At 37.4% G+C, this 25,082-nt stretch overlaps 1 protein-coding gene across 2 annotated transcripts in view; it reads left to right on the forward strand.

The window, feature by feature from the left end:
- CALCR (calcitonin receptor) overlaps positions 1-21,707 on the forward strand; it is a 152,782-nt gene extending 131,075 nt beyond the window's left edge. For both annotated transcript variants that reach the window (XM_032753485.2, XM_032753486.1), the window contains 6 exons: positions 2,447-2,600; positions 7,954-8,014; positions 8,098-8,164; positions 10,053-10,271; positions 11,908-11,949; positions 19,605-21,707. In XM_032753485.2, the coding sequence (XP_032609376.1) occupies positions 2,447-2,600; positions 7,954-8,014; positions 8,098-8,164; positions 10,053-10,271; positions 11,908-11,949; positions 19,605-19,838 (777 nt within the window). In that variant the 3' untranslated portion in view covers positions 19,839-21,707. The remainder of the gene's footprint in view (positions 1-2,446; positions 2,601-7,953; positions 8,015-8,097; positions 8,165-10,052; positions 10,272-11,907; positions 11,950-19,604) is intronic.
- The last annotated feature ends 3,375 nt before the right edge of the window (positions 21,708-25,082 follow it).

The raw sequence follows: 25,082 nt of genomic DNA on the forward strand, positions 1-25,082 counted from the left end.
TGAGCTTTTGAGGCCTTTAGCCTCCAAGCAATATCTTACGTCAAACCCAAATATGGTCAATTCTCATTTTTATTCATGAATTCCATCTTTGCAAATTTGTCTTTTCCTATAAATTATTTGTAACTCCCAAATCAATACTCCTAGCAGATTCACTATCATTCACAGACATTCACATAATGTCCAGAAATTGGAGCCATCTGATGTGCAGCTCCCAGCTGAGGTTAAACAAGGCAATGCTCTCTGTGTCTTCTTGTTTCAGTTCTCATACTACGAACAAATGTCCTTTTTGTGGTCTATGTAGTGCCACAATTTTTACATTTTTATGAATTTGTAAATTGGTTGGTGATTTTGTTGTTTTAAATAACCCCTCAAGCATAGTACTGAAGTGCTGTATGATGTTCCTGAGTACAAGAAAGCTGTGATGTGGCTTACAGAGAATATGTGTGTGTTGGAGAAGTTTTCTTCAGGTAGAAGTAATGGTGCTATTGGCTGAGAGTTCGGTGTGAATGAAGCAGCAACATATGTTAAATAAGGTGTCTTTAAACAAAACACATAAAACAAAGTTAGCTATCGATTGCTGGGTGAAAATGTTTGTGACCAGAGGCTTACAGGAACCTAACCATGTGTTTCCCCTAGGAGCAATGGCTCAGTATTTGCTATTTCAGTTTTTGAAGCAACTTTATAGACCATAACTACTGAAAATAACAATAATTAACTGTATATAAAACTTGAAGCCAAAATTGCTCTGGGTGACAAAGGCATAAGACCATCATCTTTGTTCTCTTCCCATCTGCTTCTCCTCAAGTGACAGCCTCCAAAACATACGCTTAATTTCTGGATCCAAAAAGAATAGGGCTTTTAAATAAGAATAGTCTTCCAAATGAATCCAGAGTAACAACTGAATTTCACATTTTATTTATATACTTGGGTGTTATGTAAATATAGCAAGTACTTGCTTAGAAAATACAAAACTAACATTATATTAAATCAAATAATCCCAGTTAGGAAGGTAATCAGATGGGGAGGAGGGAAGCCAGTGCTTTTCTGAGCCAAATATAAATTACTTTTAGATTACCTGGTGTTTTTAATTATCTGCAACACTGTACCACTTTGGTCAGAATCAGAGGTTGATTCTACCTCTGACAATGCCATATCTGCCTTCTCCTGGGCCCAGGGGGCTTTTCCCTATGTTCAATAAACCTTGAAAGAAAAGGAAACACAATAGAATATCTGTTGGCTCAGCACAACAGGTTCTGAGTAAACGAATTACTACTCTTATGCATTAAATAAAATGTATGGTTCAGAAAAGGTTGCTACAGTACTGAAAGTCACTTCATGGCTATCTTGCTTTTTAAGGAAAAGGCCTAAAATGCAGTCAAATTCAAAATAAAGTAAGAAGCAACATAATGTAAAACAGAGTATTTGGTAAAATAATAGTAATGCAAATAACCACTCCCTAATACCTAAGATTTTGAATGCTAAATTCTGTTGTCATTATTGTTGTTGTTATTGTTGTTAAAACATAAGCACAGCTAAGTACCCTCAGTCAGGCATCCTCAACTGGGGACATTCTGCTCCCCAGAGGAGACTGGGCAACATCTGGAGACATTTTTGATTGTCAAGAGTGTGTGGGAGATGCTACTAACATCTAGTGGATAGAAATTAGTTATACTGCTAAACTCCCAACAATATACAAGGCAGCCCCCACAACAACCAAAAAATCTACTCCAAAATGCTAATGTACCAAGATGTGAAACATCCTATTTCAGGAGTGACCAGTAAATAAAAGTATTCCATTATGCAGTACAAGCAATGGTTAGTTCTATACAGACAACAATATTAATCTGACTCTTCCAAGGGTGTGGCTCCTCATCTGCATTGAGTTCTCAGCAAGGATGTCATCATAATCTCTGTGCCCAGAGAGCGCTTGATCCCAATATACAAACCAAGGCTCCCATATGAAAACAAAAGCATAAACAGCAGCTAGGCTCAGCATATCTCCTGGGTTTATACATGAAATTTATCACCTGACTCTCTCCTCTTTACTGCTAAAGGAACATCATCAACAAATCAGTGAATTTCAGGAGGAGCATTAAAAATATCTGGGTTATTTGCTTCATTGGCCATAGAAAAGGGGCCATAATAGTCATGCATCAAATCCTTAGATGGTGCCTAAGATTATGAGTCTGACAAATTGCAGGAAAACGAACCCATCTGTGTAAGTCCCCAGACTGCAACAAGGAAGAATGTTTTGTGGACTATTTACATGTAATAGCAGTGATCTGTGCATTCACTCTGATTTGTGGGTATAGCAGGTGGCACATGTTTACAAAACTGCCTTGCAAGCTGAATGCAGACACTTTGGCTTCTTTTCACATTTGCTGTGTGCTCACTGGCAGATCTTTACCTGTGTCTTTCTCTGAGTATCTTCCTTTCTTTCTGACAGGTGAGCTGCAAGATTTTGCATTTTTTCCACCAGTACATGATGGCCTGCAACTATTTCTGGATGCTCTGTGAAGGGATCTATCTTCATACACTCATTGTCGTGGCTGTGTTTACTGAGAAGCAACGCTTGCGGTGGTATTATCTCTTGGGCTGGGGTATGTATTTTCTGCAGCTAAGTTTTGAGTCACTTTCACCTCTGTCTGTATGCTTTCAGTCTTCTTATAGTCTTGGTCTCAGAGAATAGAGTCAAGTCCCAGGTCCTTCAACGAATGATGGAACACAGGTACTGGCGGGAGTTCAGTCTCCAAAACACCTGTAGAAGCCGTTTAACAATCTCAATCCAACTGTGCTGAACATGAGGGCCTGCACAGAGAAGGAAGATAAGGGTGACTTCCAAAGGGTAACTTCAGGGAACCAACCTAGCTAATGATGGACACAAAACGTGCCCTGATTGAGAGAAGATCTGATTAGGCCTCCTTCTGCTTTATTCATCACATGTTTGTAGAGCAAAGGAGAATTTCACATTTTGGATTATGTAACTCCCCTACCCTGGCTTCATTTTCCTTCCTCAAGAACATTTCTTCCTGTCAATCCATCAGCAGGATTCCTCCAGTGAAAGCTCAGGAAGTGGAGTCCAGCTGACAGGCAAATATAACCACCTGGGCTTCCAAGTAGAGCCTGTGTGACATAGCACATGGCATTGGCTCGGGAAAGCTTAGGGCTGGATTGTTTAAGCTGTGGCTGCTTCTGTACAAACTAAGGCAGGGTGCTGAAGTCCTTCGGGGATGCTCTAGAATTGCTCCCTTTCCCCCAGGGCTGCTGAAAGTCCAGCTCCCCCTGGTGGAAGGGAACTGAACAGAAGGTGAGGCAATGAAAGAAAATAAATGCTGCGATAAAAACACATGCTGCCTTATCAAAAAAAAAAAAAAAAAAAGTTTCGGCCTTACCTTGAAACTTCCATACCAGAGGAGGAACTCGCGGGCCATCCCTCACTGACTATAGAGCCAAAGGCTTGTCTCACCACATCCACCCCACATGGTGGGTGACTGCAACTCTGAGAGCAGAGGCTGTGGATGGCCTTCAACTAAGCTTGCCCTTGGATGCAGCAGGCTAGGGAGCCCCTACAAATACTGGTAAGAGAGGAGAGGTGTAGTGAGGAGGGAGGATAATTCAAAGGATTTTTTTTAAAACATCACCTTTTGTATTTAAGGCCCTGCTGAACAGGCATTGTCGCCAACTTTATAGAAATGTTCTTGGGAAGTCATATAAGCAGCCTAGAGTCTTTCCTGCAGTCTGTAAACTGCAGAAAGGGGCTGGTGTTATGCCATACTGGTTTCCATAACACCCTTACATAACAGGAGTACATGGTTTTAACCAAATGCATTGTCCAAGCCCAATGGGATAATCCGATAATAGTGGGTCAATGGGGCAGATAGGCGAGATGCCTCAAAATTGAACTGATGATGATACAATTATTTGGTTGCAAGCAACAGAGTAAGATGTTCTAACTTAAGCAAATACAGAGAAGTTGTCAGAATCTAGTGTATCTTATGGAATCCAAGGGCAGAAATACAGCCAGGCAACTAAAAAGGCTGTAGCCTGGGACCAGATAAGCCAGGAGCTCTCTCCCTCTGCCTTTTGTCTTTGTTTTTCCTCTGCGTATTTGTTTTTACCCTTCTCTTTCTTTACAGACCATAGACCACAGGGTCTCTGTTCCCTCCAGTTTTCATAGTAAATACATCCTGCCCCAAAGTTTCCTGAGTACACATGTTTCTGTTCCAGGCACTCACAGAAACTAAATGCCCATCTTTAAGTTCCAATTCTGAATAGCACGACAAGAAAATCTGATTGATCCAACTGAAGGCAGGTAGCCTACCCTGATTCAATAAACTGTGGCCAAGAAAATTGAGGAGGATGTTGTCACATAGTGTGAACATGTCTAGGGATTGTGGACCCTCCAGCAAAGGACTGAGAAAGGGGTCTTTGTGAACTGTACAGGCTGTCTAGGATATGCACCAGATCACCTCATCTGCATGGCTGCTCCCTTATAAGGAGAGCAGCAGCTGCACCCTGTTTCCTTAACCATCCAGTGAGGTTAGAAATCAGGCTATCACTATCCTGCTGGTTCCACATCAGATAACAGGTTCTCCTGCTCTTTCCTGTCCTAAAACAGGTCAAAATTTACTCAAAATGGTCTTTTACTATTTTTTTTTCACTTTTAGCCCCAGCCTTCCACAGAGACTAATCTTTCCTTTCCCTGGCCTTCTTATCCGTATGTACCCACTCTTAACAATTTCTAGATTTCCAAATCTGGTCATGCCAAGAATAGACTGGATATAATTTAATCACTCCAGTGGCAATTCTGATCATCACAATCATAATAATTGGTGCTGATCAAATGCCTTACAGTCAAAGACCTGAAAATAACATTCCACCCCAAACACACACGCAAACACACACATACTTTCTGCCAGATTTATTTCCTTTGAAGTAAAATCTGTGGTATATTTCTTTTACCAGTTTTGATTGTTCAAAACATCTATCTGCCATACTCAGAAAATTTTTCATGGGAAAAAAAGGCTGTAAATATATTCTTGTCTGTGACATTCAGCAGAGACAAGGGCACCCTGGAAGGAAAAATTTATACTGCTTTTGGAGTATACTGATGCATTGTGAATTAGTTATAAAACTTTTTGGCATCATCATAGACAGCTCAGTGAAGATATCTGCTTAAAACACATAAACAATTCAAAGGAAAAAAGGAACAAGCTGCTCAGCTGTATCAAAAACAAAGGGAATGATAATAAGTAAATTGTTTATGTGATACCTTAAGCTTCTGTAATCAACAACCATTTAAAACTTCATTCGAATGATTCAAGTAGAATCCCAAAGAGCATTACACTTAGTAAGGTAAGCACAGAATGGGGAGTTGCTAATCAATGGTTATACAGATTAAGTAATGCAAGATGAGTAAATTTTAGGTATCTGCTGTACAACATTGTGCCTATAGGTAACAATTTTGTACTATGCACTTAAAAATCTGTTTAGAGTGCAGACCTGGTGTTAATTGTTCTTGCCACAATAATATAAAAATTTAAATTAAAAAAAGAATTAGAGGGATTTGCACTTCTGTAGATGGACTTTTGGAAAGATAGTCAACCAAATAGTTCTAAAATGTAATGTTTTTAGCATGCCAAAGATAAGACTATCTTTCTACATGCGCGCACACACACACACCCCAAAATTCCACCAAACTCATTACCACTGAAAAATCACATTGCCAAATCTGAACTCTGAGAACAAAATTGACACATTTTAAAGCGGCGGCTCCTTTCTTAGAACTTTAAGCAAGCATTATCTTTGGATGGGAGGAAAATGGGTGAAATTAATACCAATTAATTTCTCAAGAAATAATAGTTTCACAGAAACTTTATAAAGTTTAATGGAGCAAGAGAATAAGTCTCTTCTGGATAATATTTTTATTGTCCTTTGAAAATTTTTTCACGTGAAGACAGTATGATAGGTCCTAAATTTTACAATGCCAGAAAAAAAGCAAAACCTACATACTTTTAAAAGATTCTTGAAAGTTAGACTGCAGAAAATATGGCCTAAAAAAAGCCCAGTTGTATTATAGCACCTAATTTGTTTGCAGATGATGTAAAGCCCATTCATTTAATTCAGCTGTGAATAATGTTACCAGTTCTAGGATTTGAAACCAATCTCAAAGAATTATAAGAGACATTGTAAACATCAGCCACTGGGTGAACAAGTATCTGGTGGTGAAATTCTCCCCAACAGAAAATCAAAGAATGGTTCTTTCAGTAGTTACTCCCTTCCAAGTCTGCATGGCACCACTTAGTAGTCGATGTCTCTCCAATTGAAGTAACTTCAAATACTGAAGTTTAGTTCTCAGGAAGATCACTTATTTTGCAGCCCTCTCCAGGCTGTTTCTTTGCCTTGCCTTGCTGGTTTTCCCCTTGTTAGAAATCAAAGGAAGGAAATTTCCCCCATGGATTTCTATATTGAACAAATAGAATTTATTAAATCCCTCTAAAAAAATGAATCCTACACAGACAGGATTATTCTGAATCTCATCATCTTTGGTGGGAGGAATGGGTTGTTATGGATCTTGGGACCTTGGGGAGAAGAGAAGGAAAAAAGAAGAAAAAAACAGAAAAAGCAAACTACCTAAAAGGAGGCATCACAGCTAGAAGAAGGCAAAGAGCCCTGGGCGTTAAAAGGTGTGGGGTCTATATTCGTCTCCAGATGAAGTAGAAAGCACTTTCCTTTCTACAAAATGATGAGGTGGGATTCAGTTTTCCATATACCTCTCTTTCTCTCTAATTCTAAAATATGCATCTCAAAATAAATCCAGAGACTTTGTTTCTCTTTCTGAGCCCAAGTGGGAAAATGATATGTTAGAACTGCTGCGAATAACACAATCATGTTTTGTGTAAGCAAACTCAAAATTATTTCAGGCCAAACATTAAATCTATGGTCCTATTGAATATATGCTTCCTGGGTTTAAAAGCTGAGGTTGTTCTTAGGTGAAAATTCAATATTTTGAGACCCCTTTTTGTATATAACTCACAGAAAATAAAAATGCATTGATTTAATTCTTTCCTAAGACACATTTCTTAATCTGATGACAATAACAAAACCTCTTTCTACAGATGTCTCAATCAAATCAAACAATATTCTATTGTTGTACATCTGAGTAAAAAGACTTATTTTTTCTTTTTTAATGAAAATTACAACTTTAGGTTATACTACAGAATAAAAATTGATTTAAAAAATTATAATCTAGAAGGATGTATTCCAATAACTGTGTCTATTTTTCTGTTTATAAATTAAAAAGTTTTTTTTTTTTTTTTTTTTAGCACTTTGAGTTTAGTCAAGGAGGTACAGTAAGCTGCCTTCATAAAATTTCTCTAGCCAGAACCTACAGAAGGTAGGGAATGTACTGGCTTCTCCGAAGTATTCATATCAAAAGGAAACAGAATCACTGCATGAGATATAAACAGACAGAAAAACAAAAAAGCCTAGAAGAAAGAATGTGAACATCAGCTAAGGCTTTAGGAGCAATCAGACTATTGCTTTCATACACCATCCCAGGTCACATCCCTCCGGGGTGACCCAGCTCCTCTCCATGAGAGAGCCCAGTTCACCTACAATGGAAGGCTTTCTGGTCTCAGTTAATAGTCATCATTATAAACATAACAATGGTAATAATAGTCATAGTGTACCTACTACATTCAGCAATTTGTAAAAGGCTTTTAATTATTTGGATGCTCTTAACCAAACTCTCCGGAAGCACATGATGTTCTAACTGGGAGCATTTTGACTGGCTTGACCAAAGATGATTTTTGTGAAAATGTCAGGGGAACATCTTGACAGATGCACTCAATTTGCCAGTATTTTTGCAAGTACACTATCATTTTCCATGCAGCTGTACTTAAAGGTTATGACCAAGAAACCAAGTGTGATTTGTACTTTTCACATTTGTAGGGTTCCCGCTGGTGCCAACCACTATCCATGCTATTACCAGGGCCGTGTACTTCAATGACAAGTAAGTATTATGGTGATGTTTAAGTTAACATATTCATAAATAAAATGTATTTGTGTATTAATTGTCCCCTTGCCCTTTTTCAGCTGCTGGCTGAGTGTGGAAACCCATTTGCTTTACATAATCCATGGACCTGTCATGGCGGCACTTGTGGTGAGAATTAGTTTTTTACTGCAATATTAGTATTATCTCTTAGTTGAGATTTCTGTGTATATAGTTTTATGTATCATATGTTTTATAACTTCAAAATGAAGCTAATTTGACGGTATTCTATAGTAAAAAAAAGCAATTTGATTTTAGACTCTTCAAAAAAATGCCTTTTACTTACACATGGAGGGGTTATCATCAGCTCATTTTCATTACAGACTCACACTATAATAGCAACGTAGCTCATATTTTAAGATTTTTATAACTAGATTCTCCTAGGTAAAGGTGAGAGGCCAAGGGGCTGCAAGAAGTTTGCTTGTGTTATGAACATCTAGGATCTTCGAAAACTTTGACATTCCAGAGCTCTAAAAGTCTTTGGTTCTGTGAACTTAAGGTCCAGAAATTCAAATATTCAACACAAGCTCAATTAATGAGTTAGTAATAAATAGTGGACTCCCAGCCAAATGTCAGATTCTTACTGAGGATGCTACGGTTCTTATTTACCTAGGATTCAGTAGCCTTGGCCTCATGTCTTAGCTCTATCATCTACCAGCTCTGAAAATTTAGATAAATCAATTAACCTAAAAATGTCCCCTGATTTTTTTAAGGAAAAAGTTAGATTAAATAATCTTTCAGGTACTTTTGGAAGATAATCTCTAACTCTAGGTCATTAAAACTTAGTACTGCTCCATATCTTTATCTATTAAAAATAACAAAAATAATAATAGCTACTCATAAATTCATGATTATAAAATATCTCCTAATAAAATAATAAATGAAGTAAAATGAAGTAAAAACTTTAGCAATTATTCTTATATTTAAAATTCTAAAACACATATTTCTTGCCTTAATTACCTAGAAATTTTTAAGGAAATGCAGATTCTAGGATCCAAATTATAAATGTATATCTGAGATGAGTATATGCATACTTCACTGTGAATGACCATAAATTAACAGAAATTGATATATTTGGAATTCTTATTAATTTCATGACTAAAGGAAATGCACGTTAGTGCATTTCAAAACTAAAAAAAAAGATTCAGCAATTAACAAGGTGAATCATTTATACCTTAATAGTTGATTTTTCTCATTTTGAAAGAGCTGCCCGTGCAAATATGGGCACTTGATTTATGACAGCAGCACTTTTGGGCAGAGGAAGGAGGGGGTCAATAAGATATACATACAGAAAAAATACAAACATGTATTTAGTAATTGCATATGTGTGGGGAAAAAGTAAATTCTGATTCCTCCCACAACCAGACACAAAAAAAATGTGTTTTTAGTGAACTGTAGTTTTAAATGTGAAAGACAAAACAATAGAGGTCCCCTAAAAAAGACATACTATGTGAATATCTTTATGAGCTTCAGATACAGAAAGATTTCTAAAGCAGGATACAAAAGGCACTTAAGGAAGAGATTGATAAATCAACTACATTAAAATGAAGACAACATTTAAAGACTGAAAAGACAAAACTTAGAGTCCAAGAACGTATCTGCAATGTTCCAAATAAAGACTAATAAATTTATGAAAAAGTGTTCAGCTCGTGTATCATCAGGAAAATGCAGATTAAAACAAGAATGAGGTAATACTACACCCCTCCACCACCCCCGCCGTAGAAAGGCTCATATTAAAAAGAGTGTTCATACCAAGCGTTGGCAAGGGTGATGAGCAACTGGAACTGTTTTATATACTGCTGGAGGGAACATAAAATTAAACCACTTCTCTAGAGCCCTAGAAATGCTGAGCAAATTGTGCTACCTGTCAGGTAGAGACTCTCATGTTCTATATAGGTAACATTTGTTGCTCACACTGGATAAACAAGAATTGAGAACAGTGCACATTCTTAAGTGATACTTTTCTGAATGATTTGCTCATAACACCATATATCTGCAGGTCAATTTCTTCTTTTTGCTCAACATTGTCCGGGTGCTTGTGACCAAAATGAGGGAAACCCATGAGGCAGAATCCCACATGTACCTGAAGGCTGTGAAGGCCACCATGATCCTTGTGCCCCTGCTGGGAATCCAGTTTGTCGTCTTTCCCTGGAGACCTTCCAACAAGGTGCTTGGGAAGATATATGATTACGTGATGCACTCTCTGATTCATTTCCAGGTAAGGAAGCCAAAGGTGTATTTATTCAACTACTGTGCTTATTCAGCTAGCTGATTTTAACTCTAAAGTCCATGATCTTTTATTATTATTATTTTATTTTTTTATTTTTTATTTTATTTTATTTTATTTTTTTGAGACGGAGTCTCGCTCTGTCTACCAGGCTGGAGCGCAGTGGCACGATCTCAGCTCACTGCAACCTCCGTCTCCCGGGCTCAAGCAATTCTCCCACCTCAGCCTCCTGAGTAGCTGGGATTACAGGTGTGTGCTACCACGCCCGGCTAATTTTTGTATTTTTAGTAGACGGGGTTTCACCATGTTGGCCAGGCTGGTATCAAACTCCTGACCTCAGGTATTCTGCCTGCCTTGGCCTGGGATTACAGGCGTGAGCCACTGCGCATGCCTGACAAGCCCATGATCTTCAATGTCATAACATTTGAACCTCCAACTTAATAAGCCCAGCCAAAATTCTGAAGGACACCAGTTTTTTTGAGGCTCTTTGTTGCTGTTTCTTTCTGTGCCTGCTTTCCTGTCATTCCCAGGGCCCTCAGCTGGTCCCATCCAGGCATGTTATTCTTGGTCACAGATACAGAAATTGTCAGATCTTCCTTTATAAGTAAGTGCTGGCTCTGGGGTAATGAGAAATTTGCACAAGGTTGTCCATGCCTCCTGCTCTATCACTCTCCATTTGTCAGGCGAATGTTAGGAATCCATTCATGACAGTTCAGTGCTATAAAGGGAAGTTGTATCCAGGCCCCTCCTCATGTAAGAGAGAATGCAGTGGGCTCTCAGGGGCTGTCCTGGGCTGTCCAGTGTCTGCCACACTGGATAGGAGAATGGCTGCCCTAGTTCCATTCACCTTTCCCCAGATCTAAAGCCCCATTGAAAGCATAATGCTGTATTTGGATAGCAAGATAGGATGTGGGAGTCCTCGGCAGGAGTAATTCTATCACAGTCTCTTAGGCCAGAGTTTTGCTGTCTCTATTACAAATTTCAAAATAGTTTTATTTTCTATATTAGGCTTAATGTCAGGAGAAGGTCAAAATTAATAGGGCTAGAAAGAAAGTTTAGGGATCATTTGAATAGTTCGAACTGTTCTTTTGGCCATAATCAAAACTTAGGCACAAGAAATCTTCAAGCAGTGACCAGGACTCAGGCAGTTTCTTAGTCTATGTCCTTATCTAAGCGATGAACTTGGCGGTGGGTACAGTACTGCACTAGTTCACCATGACAACATAGGACACAGACCCACAGCCACCCACTATGACACTTGTCCTTGTAAAAGATCCCTCTACTGAATTCTGCAAGGTCTCTATTTTTAAATTTTCTAAGTGTAGTTTTTTTTTCAAATTCACCATAATCAGCATATGCTGGTATAAATCTCTATGTTAAAGGGAGCAAAATATTAATTAGATTTACTAGAGCTGTCCTTTTAGCCAAACGATGGAATCCTAACAAGAAAAATATATTTCTAAGGGAATATTCTTGTAGTGCAGCACTGACTATGAATGGTAGATAATTCTTTTTCTTGCTTTTTTTTTCTTCATCAGGCCTTCTCTGGGCAGTCTATTATATTGTTTACTAAACAACATAATGCACACAAAAATAACTTCAACTGCATTTTTCCTTCCCTTTTTAGGGCTTCTTTGTTGCGACCATCTACTGCTTCTGCAACAATGAGGTAAGCATGCATTTCATATAATACTATCACTTGTTTATGTAAAGGCAGCATTTTTTCCAAAGGGCATCCGTACACATTTCATTTCATCTCACTTCTACAGTTGACCTCGTAGTGTTTTGTGATTAGCAACATTATATTTTTTCCACTACTCCAAGCTGAATCTTATCTATGGATATGGAGTACAATGGCAAATATGATTCAGACAGGCAGATAATTTCCTTGGGTTGCATCTTAAACAGATCAGCACCCTCAGGAGCAATAGTGAAAGCTATTCTGGATGCCATTACAAAGAGAAGTCATATTCCTATTCCCTTTGGAAGACCCAAGCCCTCACTAGGGCAGAGACAATCTCCATTCGGTTTGTACTAGTTCCTCACCTTCTTTTCCAGTTGCTTGTGCTAAAGCCCTACTACTTGTTCAGCATTTTGAAAATCACCCTGAAGTTAAGATTCAAAAAAGATTCTCAAATAATCTACAATGTGAATATTTAGATCAGTAAAATCTAGAGAGCCATATGGCTGATCAATTCTGTTCTCAGGGTGTTTTTAGCCAGAGTTACCCTTTCTTCCAACCAAATCTTGCCTGGGAGCCAAATCTATAAAACATAAAAGTGGAGCTTCTATAGCTCCAGACATCCTTCCAAAGAACTTCCAGGGTTTTAGGGAACATGAATCAAAATCTTCCTCATTTTTCAGGGAAGAAATCTAAACTCCAGAAAGATCATGTGATTTACCCAACGTCACAAATGCACTTATGGTTATAACCCAGACTGGAACACAGATTTCCTGTTTTTCAATTAAATTGATTAAGTCCCAATTAACTTATCTATATCTATAATTTCTTCCTGGAGCTATGTTAGTATGCTTTTTCTAGGACCACACAACTTTTAATGTCAAAGCATTTTTGAACATTTTAAATCAATTCCTATTAAGAATAATTCCATACAAGGCAAATCACATTTTGCCAAGACATCAATATATTACTTTCCTATTAGTAATTAGAAACATTTCTAACCATTGTCAGTTGATAATTTATTCTCTATCTTTTTTCTAAGTTAAATAATATTTAGTGAGCACCTACAATATTTTGCTATTCTGCGACCTGTTCATACCTGTTTCCAACCCCAACATGACAAAGTTTTTATTGTTCCTATTCTCCATTTTAATTATTACATTTTATTCCTTCCTTTCTTCATCCATTCATCTACCAACTCATTCCTTCATTCAACAAAAATACATCGTGCATTTACTATTGCTAAGGGCTAGACTAAGGGCTTAGAATAGAAATGAAAAGACATCCTTCCATTGCCTGCTGTTAGAGTGGGAATATTTTTAGAATTTTAATATTTTATAGAATGATAAAAACTAATAAATGAGTAGAGCCTAAGTCACCCCATGTTTTTATCAATTTCTGTGAATGTATATCCATGCCTTTTGGGTTGTTTCAGGTGGCATGCAAAATACATTTTTTATCTAAAATAATATCAAAATAGAGCTAATATGAGAAATCAGGTTCAGTGGGGCATACCTGGAAAAACACAAGAGGATTGCATGCATTCGTAAAAATACCACAATATTTATTGTGTCTTATCTATGATACTGTCATCGGAAGTGTCAGACATAGAAAGCAAACCCAGGGGTACCCTAGCAATTGAATGTCTCGAGTTCATTTGAGTATATGTTATCTCTGATTTTGAAGTAAAGAAACCATTTCCATTTTCATTAAGATCCCGTTACTGGGGGAAGGTACAAGTGTGACATTTCTAATAATATAGAATTGTGTACTGTGCCAAATGTAATATCACAGGCCCATGGATTTTAGGCATCTGGGTCTCAGCTGGGCATTCTATGAATGCATCACCTTACAATATTGAACACAGGCAGGGCACTCACACATGCAGGAAGTTATTTCCAGCTGCATCTAAGATAGGGCTGTGATGGGATGATGCCTCGCTGAATACTGAGTTTTAGCAGAAATCTAGGGGGCTAACTCAAAATAATAATGAGATCACATCACATTGTGTTATGTGCAATTTAATTTTGATTATGATTGGTATGTTATCAGTGAAATTATTGTTTCATTTTTGAATTTCGATTCATTATTGGTATGTTATCAGTGAAATGATCATTATGAAAATGAAATATATAGAGAGTCAGTGGGTAAACTAGAAGCAGGAAAGGAACTTGAAGAATTAAAGTAATAGAAATCAGGAGATGATCATGAGAGCATGCTTATGTATCAAGCATTTCCTATAATGACTCTTCCAAGTGAGTGGACATTGATTATCCAAACATATCGGTAAGTTATTAGTACCTAAGAGACCTGAAAAAGATGATTGCAGCTATAAAAATGCACAATTTGTTTCCAAGAAGTAGCATAGAAATGAAAGTTCTAACAACACACTGGATTTTCTCCCTTTTCTTGTGTCTTGCTATTCTCCGTACATAGTGGATAAAATAGTTTATAGATGGAAGTAGCATGATCAGAAACATCTCCATTTAACTGTCACACATTGGAGTGTGCAAAAGCTAAAATTTTGTTTATTTCCTGTAGCTCATCTTGCTTTCAAGAGACTATTCCACCAGCCTCTAGTGGTTTACAGCAGCCTCTTTATAGAAAATATTCAGTCAATTCAAAAAGCCTTTGTCCAAAAGAGCAACTAGCTACCCAGTTATAATGCCAGCACCCACTGTTGAAGTTCACACTGGTTCCCCTTACTACTAAGCCCTCGAGAAGTCTTTTCACTCTGTGGCCTCCTTGATGAAGCCACAGCCCTATTCTGACTCACAAGTTCTTTCCACCAAGCCACCCGAGGAGCCTGGAACTCCAGCTCCTTTCTTCACACCACGTAGAACCTGTGAATCTATCTTAAGCACATGCCATAGCCGTTGCTGCTCCGCTGTTGGACATAGTGCCAGGGGCAAATGTGGAGTTTCTTTTCAGGGCTGGCTATTTTCAGGACTGTGCTCTTGAATCAAAAAGAAAAACTTGATATAATGGAGTGTTCCTAAGAAAGCAAATTATCTCTTGCTTGATTTCTTCTGCCCATTTTCCCAGGTAATCCCACCATGAAGGGGAAATGCAAGGCCATTTGTGCGTCTTTCTCTCCTCTTCCTCTCAGGCCTCTTAGGGCTGTGCACTCACCACTTCCCCTTCCTGTCTGTGACGGTCTCTACCTATATCATATTCTACATGTTCTCTACCCTGTAGCTTTTAGTCAAATACTATCTGCAGACCAGTAAGATTTTCACAACATATGCAAAGAGAAGTTTTTTCTGTTTAGAAATTCTCCCACTCAATAAAGCCTGATTTTCAATACAATGTCTTTCTAGAGACATAAGAAAGCCAGTTTTGAGACTCAGTCTCAAAGCTAAGCAATACTTTTCTTTGTTCTAGACCAGTATTCGCAAACTTAAGTGTACATCAGAATCACCTGGAAGATTTGTGAAACCAGGGATTCCTTGGCCCCAGCAGCAGTTTCCTATTCAGTAGGTCTGGGGTGGGGTTTGAGAACTTGCATTTCTAACCAATTTCCCAGGTGATACTGATGCTGCTGACCCAGAGACTTCACTTTAAGAACCACAATTCTAGACACAATCATACTTGTTCTTCAAGCAGTGGATGACCTTGACTTAATGAATTGGGGAGATGTGGGAAATTTTATTTAAGAAAATTAAGAAATATAATGGTTAAATGTTTTCAAAAAGTTTAACTTTATTATAAATGATACTTATGTATTGTTATCCTTTAGAGCAAAGAATCTTCCCCAAACATAAGAGATAATAAATGGGAATCAGAAAGCTCTGATTCTATAATCAAGTACTCAATTAACTCAATTATAGAGCATATAAATTTTGTAAGATAAAATCAGAGACCAGTAGAGATATTGCAGCTATGGCCTCCAAAAGGCTGAAAAGAATGTTGGCAACAACTTTGTAAATAATATTCACAAGTATCCCTTAGCATCTAATTAATAGGGCTTAATAGGAATCTAGCTTTCAGAAGTCGTATAAAACCATCTAGGCCAGGGGTGGTGGCTCACGCCTGTAATCCCAGCACTTTGGGAGGCCAAGGCGGCTGGATCACAAGGTCAGGAGATTGAGACCATCCTGGCTAACACAGTGAAGCCCCATATCTACTAAAAATACAAAAAAAAATTAGCCGGGCGTGGTGGCAGGCCCTTGTAGTTCCAGCTACTTGGGAGGCTGAGGCAGGAGAATGGGGTGAACCTGGGAGGTGGAGCTTGCAGTAAGCGGAGATTGTGCCACTGCACTCCAGCCTGGGAAACAGAGCGGGACTCCGTCTCAAAAAAAAACAAAACTACAACAACAAAAAAAAACGTCTGAAGTGTGCAATTACTTTTTAACTTCCAGGGAATTTAAAGTGTTTTTTTTTTTTTAATCATGATTTTTAAATCTTAAGCTCAGGTTGCAGCAGGTCTGTTAGATTGTGGTGACATTGTGAAGGAGTAGGCGTTACAATCTTTGCATTCATTGGATCAAAACTCCAGAGGCAAACCTCACCTTCTATTCCGCAGTGCATAACTATAGTAGGTACTTAGAATGAACTCAGGAAAAGAAAGGCGAAAGACAAAAACATTCAAATCCAACCATGAAGACTCTAACCTTATTTTGTTTTGTGCAAATGTAGAAACCGAGGCCTAAATATACCAAGTTTACAAAGCTTATTAATAGAGCCAGATATAATAGTTAAGTCTTCAAACTGTGAGGCCAGGGCTCTATTTTTTTAAGTTGGCAATACATAAATGGATATAATCAGGAAAAAATGTAAAGTGAATAGTGTGTATTGCTTTTTTAGTGAGTGATGAATTTATATAATTCAAATCTTTTTGTTGTTGTTACATTTATCCCATTTACAACTGATAGTTTCTTTTATTTGCAGGAGCAACAAAACTCTCCCTGTTTTGTTTTGTTTTGTTTTACAGATTAAATGCCCTTATTCTTGTCATCAGAGCAGCATCAGATTCAACCTGTGATATTGTAGGAGAAAATTGCCCTTATTAGTCTATAATTTTTTAAGTGTCTTTTATATGCTGCTAAGGGCCTGTTATTATATGAATAGTTTACTAGTCAAAGCAGATTGCCATCTCCACACAAAAGGATGGGTTATAATTTTGGACGCAATTAGAGAAGGCTGTGAACCTTTCTGTAATAATAACTTTAAAAAATTAAAATAGAAATCAAACTGGCCCCATGCTGGGCTGTGTACTTTATTAATATAAATGGATACTCTGATGGGAGTTATTTTAAAAGGACAGGTGAGAAATAAAAGACCTCTTTTTCATACTGCATACTTTTGCAGACTAACTCTAAACTCATAACTGCCTACTTGGATACTCGTAAATATCTGTGTAAGTTTCAGCTACAAGGATAATCTTGGTATTTAAGAGATGCTGAATCTGTGGAAATTATCAGCTTCCTTTTTTTTTTTTTTGAGACGGAGTCTCGCTCTGTCCCCCAGGCTGGAGTGCAGTGGCATGATCTCGGCTCACTGCAAGCTCCGCCTCCCAGGTTCACGCCATTCTCCTGCCTCAGTCTCCTGAGTAGCTCGGACTACAGGCGCCCGCCACCACGCCTGGCTAAATTTTAGTATTTTTAGTAGAGACAGGGTTTCACCGTGTTAGCCAGGATGGTCTCAATCTCCTGACCTCGTGATCCACCTGCCTCGGCCTGCCAAAGTGCTGGGATTACAGGTGTGAACCACCACGCCCGGCCTATCAGCTTCCTTTGACTGCAGACATTGCTTCTCCAAAAATGTGCTGAACCTGTATATTTCCCAGTTTCTCAATGGGGCATTTGATGGTTCCTAGATTATAACCCTGGCATTTAAAGCTATGGTAATAGTACAACCCAAATAAAGCCAGGCTCTGCTTGGTACTGTGGCTTTGCCACATTCTAGCTATATGACTCTGGACACATTGCATAACCTCAGTGCCCCATCCATAAAGTGAAGACAGTAGTGCCCTTCCCATAGGGCTGTTGTGAGGATTAAATAAGTTAATACAAATCACATACTTATGGTACATAGTAAACACTCAATAAACAGCTGAAACTTGTTATTCTATCTTTTGTTCTTGTGTGGCTTTTTTCAATACAACTTTCAGCTGCATGGTCCACCTTATTCTTTAGCACTTGAAGTTTTTGTCTTTGTCTGTTTTAAATCACTTTAGCTATAAGAACCCTGCATGCAAGCACTCATTAACTCCAAAACAAAATAAAATGAAACTCAGGATGTGTTGCCTGCATAATCTGAAAAGTCTAATATTCCAAATTATCAGATTGCTAAATAATTCTGATTGCCATTTGTCATCTCGAACCTTACGGTTGCTGTGCTGTGTGAAGATAAACTACCCCCTTTAGTTGCTTTTTGAGGAATCATTTGACTTTGTCTTTCCCTGAGTAAAACCTTTAAAAATATATGAACAATACTAATTATTCTCAAGGAGATTGTTACTCTACTAGATACAGAAAAAAAAGTATATTTGCCACAGAACCATTCAGCCTTATATTATACATATAGTTTTATAACATTAATCAGTTTTGCTCTCATTTTTCTCATCTTTCAGATTTGTACAAATGTAAAGTAGATAAAATGATTCTCCATGATCAAGTAGTTACATGATTTATTTCACATTATATATTCCCCAGGTTCTCTCTCATGTGTTTAGCTGTCATATGTGAGTTTGGCAGCAGAATGAACTAAGGATGTATAATAAATTGATGCACATATTTTTATGTAAGCTTGTCGTATGTACTGAGCAATAGAAACTCAGAAATACAGAATAGAGATTATTGCAATAATCTCTTTTTTAGTTTTGTTCAGCTATAGAGAAAAGCAAGAAGTTTGGAGACAACAGGAAGGAGCAACTTAACTACTAAATTGAATTCGGTTCTATAAAAAGCAGAGCTAGACAAGCAAATTCACTGTCTGTGGTACTGTTTTCAGTTGTGGTTATTGTAGTTTTCATATTTAGAGCTTTCTGATGTTAGCATCTTTGCCTCTTGTTTTCAATATATAATTTATCGTATGTATAAAACAAGTCTGGCAAGTTTGTTTACATTTTAGAAGTCTTTCAAAAAAAAGAGAAATAAAATCTTATTCTTAAAAAGTTGTCATGGCATTAACCAGAGATGTATCTGGCATACCCCATCTCAAGTCATGTCGGACAAGGAAAAATTCACTGTATGAGGCCATTATCATAAAATCCAGAACTGTGCTATGGTTTACATATATATTTTTCATGTGCACACTTAAATTAAAAACTTCTGCGTTATCAGGGATGGTAGCATGTAAAAAGTTTTGTCAACCTTTCTCCCTATTATGACATGTATACCACATTACCTGTGAAACCAAATCAACTTTTATTCATTGGATATGAAAGCTAAAGAAACCTTTTCTTAAAACTAGCAAACAACCTTGCCAGGGGTAATTTAAGCAAGTAACTCAGTTCTTCCATTTGCAAATTCTTCTTCCAAGTTGGTATAGTCTGTGGCCACAGCATACACAGCCCAGCCCTTTAGATCAGAATTACAATTTAACTGTCTTTAAATCTGATAAGCTCTAAGAATGATGTTCATACACTTTGCATGGATCATTTCTATCATATAAAAACAAGGCTCCTTTTTCTCTTCTAGGTCCAAACCACCGTGAAGCGCCAATGGGCCCAATTCAAAATTCAATGGAACCAGCGCTGGGGGAGGCGCCCCTCCAACCGCTCAGCTCGCACTGCAGCCGCTGCTGCGGAGGCTGGCGACATCCCAATTTACATCTGCCATCAGGAGCCGAGGAATGAACCAGCCAACAACCAAGGCGAGGAGAGTGCTGAGATCATCCCTTTGAATATCATAGAGCAAGAGTCATCTGCTTGAATGTGAAGCAAACACAGCATCGTGATCACTGAGCCATCATTTCCTGGGAGAAAGACCATGCATTTAAAGTGTTCTCCATCCTCCCAGGAACCGAATATATCATTTGTGAAGAATTATTCAGTGAATTTGTCCATTGTAAATCTGAAGAAAGTTATTCTTGGTACTATTGCTTTGGGAGACGGTCTAGGAATGGAGTCTCCCACTGCAACTTGTGAACTCCATCATTCATCCAGGACTGAGATGCAAATGTCACAGTAATGCAAGCAAAGTATCAAAGAAAAACAATGAAATTGACCTAGTTCAGATACAGGGTGCTCCTTGTCAATACTGAGCCATTTATACCTTTGAAAAATTAAAATCACTGTCAATATTTTTATTTTTAACTCTGGATTTTGAATTAGAATATTTCTGTATTTGGCTATGGATCTGATTTTTAATTTTTTTAATTTCAGCCAATTCTGATGTTACTGAGATGTTTTACTATCCTTACAACGTAAACCACATGAACTACGTGACCTCTGCAAGACAAAGTGGCTTTCTAATAGAGAGATTAGTAAATAGGTGAAGAAAAAGACCTGCATTTGGCAGGAAGATGTATGCTTTGAATGCAAAAGAAATTTAGAGTCAATTTGCTTAAAACATCACATGCTCAGCTTGGTTTTGGATAAGCCTGTCCATTGGGCAGGACCTAGCTGTTGTAAAGAATTGGTCTTAATGTTGAATGTATTTTGGTTGCTGACATTTATAAACTGAGAGGTCACAAAGAATATATTACTAAAAATTTTTACAAAACTGCCAAAAATGTAATTCTTAGTGGAAGACAATACTCCCTTTAAAGAGAGTTTGCCACTTCCCTAAACTCCAGGATTTATAAAGCAAATTACTCCAAGGTTTATAAAGCAGATTACCTCTTGTCCTTGGGTGCTATCTAGCAGTAAAAGATACATTTGTTGAATATTGGTAATTAAAAGACTCCACATAAGTCCATTAACTGCTTTCCACCCAGCTTCAAAGCTTAAAAAGATCTCAGTCTTTTCCAGGAAGATCCAGGAGGGCTAATTAGAAATCAGTTTGTGTTTGACCTCTTGTTTCTTGTTATTACCAAAACAGGAGGGGAGAAAATTAACTGCTCCAAGTTTAACCATAAATCAAATCATGTTTAACATTTCTCATTAAAATCCAGTATTATATTCCCATATCTCTCTTTACTTCCCAGTATAAGATTTTTGAAAATCCTGAATAAACCAGTATCATTACTGGCACCTGAAATTAATTTGTGAATTTGCAACAGTAATCAGAGTTACCATTATTTAATTTGTATACTAAATGAGGAGGTACATGGAAACCCTCCAAATCTCCAGTCTCATCTATGTCATATTTTGCCACTGCCTTTCAGAAGTGATTTAGTTGTGGAAAGATAATAAACTGATTTGTTATGGTTACATATTTAGTGCACCCAGAGAAAATTATATTTCTACAGAGAAAATGAATTTGGGATACTAAAGTAGTTTAAGTCTCCTTTACTGAATGTAAGGGGGGGATTGAAAAGAAGATATTTTTCCAATCAATCACAGTGTTATGTAGTATTGTTCTATTTTTGTTTACAAACATGGAAAACAGAGTATTTCTGGCAGCTGTGGTACAAATGTGATAATATATTGCTAAAATATTTTAGATGTTGTTATGCTAATATAGTAGGGGCTGAAGAAAACAAAATAGCTTATTATAGAATTGCACATAGTTCTGCCCAAATTATGTGAAATGCTTATGCTTGTGTATATGTATAAATTAATATAGAGTATGTTAAAAGCAAAAAGATGTATATTTGCATATTTTTCTAAAGAAATATATTATTCATCTTTTCATTCATTCATCTTGTCTCCTGCTCATTCCATGCTGTTTTTCATTTCAGCCATGGGCTGCTACCATCCCATCTCGTTTGTACCGTAGGAGTGGGAAAGATAATCTAAAAGCATAGGTTAGAAACCATACACAAAAATATCAAGGTTATTATCTTTATTAGTACAAACATCTTTAGTCTCAATTTGATTGTAAATTCAGTGACACTGTTCTCATGCCCGTGATAACACACAACCACACACCAGTGTCAATCAATATTGCATAAGTTTAGGAAGCACAGCAAAGAAATCAAGTGTAAGAAAGTATTATATCCTTTTATTGTTCTTGTTTTTTTATTCATTATTCTGGGACCAGACTTGATCTGTCCAATATCACATCAGATCCTTAGAATTGTTACAATCATTGGCTTTTAATGTAGTTTGGGAGAGAGACTAAGGCTAGACGAAAGGCAACTAATTAACTATCATTAGAACGCATAAAGGGCACCATTGGAAAGATTTTCAGATCTGGAAAGTATGAAATGGAAAAAATGAGGATTAAATGAGAACTCTGATGGACTAAAAAGGGGAAGAGGAGCAATTTGTAGATTCTTCTCATTACGTGAGAACATCCAAAATTGTGACCTCAAGAGATCTGGGAAACTTCTGAAAGGATATGTAAGGAATACATCTTTCCCTTACACTCCAGGGGGAAGACAAATATATACTATTATCATTGTGATTTTGAGGAACAAAAACAATGTCCCATCATACCATAAAACATGATTCCTCAAGAGATAAGTTTGTACTCAGACAGTCAGCTTCCCTTTTGCTTTGACTCCTATGTTTTGATCCAAAACAGGCCTTTAGGTGCAAATGAATATTACGGTTACTGCAGGGGAAAATGTTGGAAAAAACATGACAAAAATGCTATCATCCTTGAGCTACAATCATTCTCATTCATTACTTCATTCATTAGACATCGATTCAACAGATGTTTCATATGCCTTCCATCCTGCTATATAACAAATATTTATTAATGGTAGTTATCAAGGCAAACCTTCTTTACAGTAGGGACTGCTTCTTTTCAGTGCAGGGGTAAAAATCAAAACCTGCTAAGTGAACCATTACCCTAAAACCATAACCACTGATATCTTTGGGGTGGAAGAGCCAAGTGACAGATGTGGCTGGAGGTGGTAGCTGAGTGTGATCTTCCCTCCTCATTAACACTGGACATAAGAGCTCTAGTTGTAAGAAACATTCTCAGAACAAGATCTCAGGACAAAGTCTCAAGCAGGACTCACTTTCTTGACAACAAGGTCTACAATGGTGGTTCTTTCATTGGTTAGATTACAGCTTAACTAGTTATCATAGGAGTTAACACTTTTGGGTTTAAAATGAAATTATTTATGAAGAGGGTATATCAGAATCCATATTTAGAAGAGCAATCAGGTAAAAGCAGAAGGAAATTCTATTTGCTATTTTGACAGAGTAAACAAAATGACATTCCTAACTTAAGCTTATGAAAGTTGATTTACTGAACTAATATATCATGCAGGAGGTTACAGGAAACAATAACTGGAAACATGCAGAAAAGGATGATAACATGTGCATGTGAGGGCAAAGGAAGATAGAGAAGCAACATTTGCAAATTAAGAACTAACTGTATTTCTGATTTTTTTTTCTTCTGGACATGAAATTAACATTTTTTAATATCTCTGAATAATATGAAGCATTGAAGGAAAGAAAACACAGTCATTGAAACTGTAACCAAAAAAGAACAGGAAGATTTTCTAATATCATGTCTTCCTCCATTCAGATTGTCAGAGATTTTTCCATTATCTTAAGCATTGGCCAGCCAGTCTCTTAAGTCACTGATCAATGCCCATTTTCCATTTACAGAAATTCAATGCCTTCTATCTAGCTTTCCCAGAAATCTTTCCACTGAGACACAAGCTGTGCCATCACTCCACCTATTGACCAGCAATGCCATGTCATGTCACTACAGTCTCTTTTGCTTAAGAGACCTGTTACCTTATTTTAATTTGGAGAATTTTGCCTCCAATAAAATCTCAGAGTCTTGCAGGTGAAGTGTCTAATAGAAATTCAATACAACCAGTTGCGATGTCTTTAATGAAAAAAATCAGAAAAGATTGAGAAATCTGTCTCCATCCAAATCTGCCAGACTGGCTAATTAAAGCTAGCACACTGGTCTCTCATACAGAGGCCATACAACTAAACATAGAACCAGCTGTAAACTCCCGAAATCTCTGCACAGCAGAAGTGGTGGCTAGTCTCTGTGCAGCAAGCATTTCTCAGGATGTAGTCCCTTCTTCACTGCACTCATGCATTGCAGCTTCTGTATGCTCTCATCAGGAGAGGAATATTGTGAGCTTAAAGATGTTAAAACATCCCTTTAATAGAGATAATTTAAGAAGAAAGAGAGAGAGATAAACACTAATCATTAAAACACCATACTCAATATAATAGACGAATAGACATTAGCTCACCTACTCTTTATAACATTATGAATCCTCTCTTTATGCCCATTTTAGTGATGAGAAAATTACATGGGAGAGAAATTGAATAAATTGTCTACCACAATCACACAGTAAGTAGCTGAGCTAGGATTTGAATCAAGGATACCCAATGCCTCTGCTTTTTAAATTGCCATCTTGGTGGTCCTACTATACCAGCCAGTCTCTCACAGGTAAGGAAGGCTGTTCCCGTTTTTTAGCTCTAAAAAATATTACAAAGTAAATTCCCATAGATTAAGAGAAGAGAGATCATTCACAACGTGTATGTTTTTGGTCCAAAATTAACTTAACATGTCCCTAGATTCCTTCAACCAAAAAGGGTCTTCAGATGAAATTTATTTTTCTGTAATTTCAAGGGTTTCTTTCCATAGTGGTGATTTCTATTTTTAGCCAGAGAGTTTTTCAAACACAACACTAGTTTGCAGCTTCTTCACTTTGAATGTCATCTTTGTGCAGATATTTGAGAGACAAAACATGTTTTGGGAAACTTTCCATGGTTTCTCAATGGACACACCAGTCCTAATTTCAGGCCTGCGAAAAAGCTACATATAAGTAGTCAGGGCTGCACTTAATACTATTGCTAGCAGGATTTCCACTTATTAGTTTCAAGAATTGGGGTCTGAATAGGTAGGATGATGAAGATTATTAATACCATTCACCCATTCAACTATGCACCAGATGATGAAAAAAGGTAGAGAGTCAAGAAAGAAGACATACCGAGAAACATGAGGGATAGCCAAGATAGCAAACTGGTTAGGCTGCTAGTTCCCTCTCTGGATACCAACCTTGGACAAACTATAGAAGCAGAGAGGACACATGCATGTCAATAATTAGTAATTAATTTAAAAAGAAACAACAGAAAAAAGGAA

Source organism: Hylobates moloch, unplaced genomic scaffold (genome assembly GCF_009828535.3).
Source record: "Hylobates moloch isolate HMO894 unplaced genomic scaffold, HMol_V3 SCAFFOLD_1, whole genome shotgun sequence".
NCBI lineage: Eukaryota > Metazoa > Chordata > Mammalia > Primates > Hylobatidae > Hylobates > Hylobates moloch.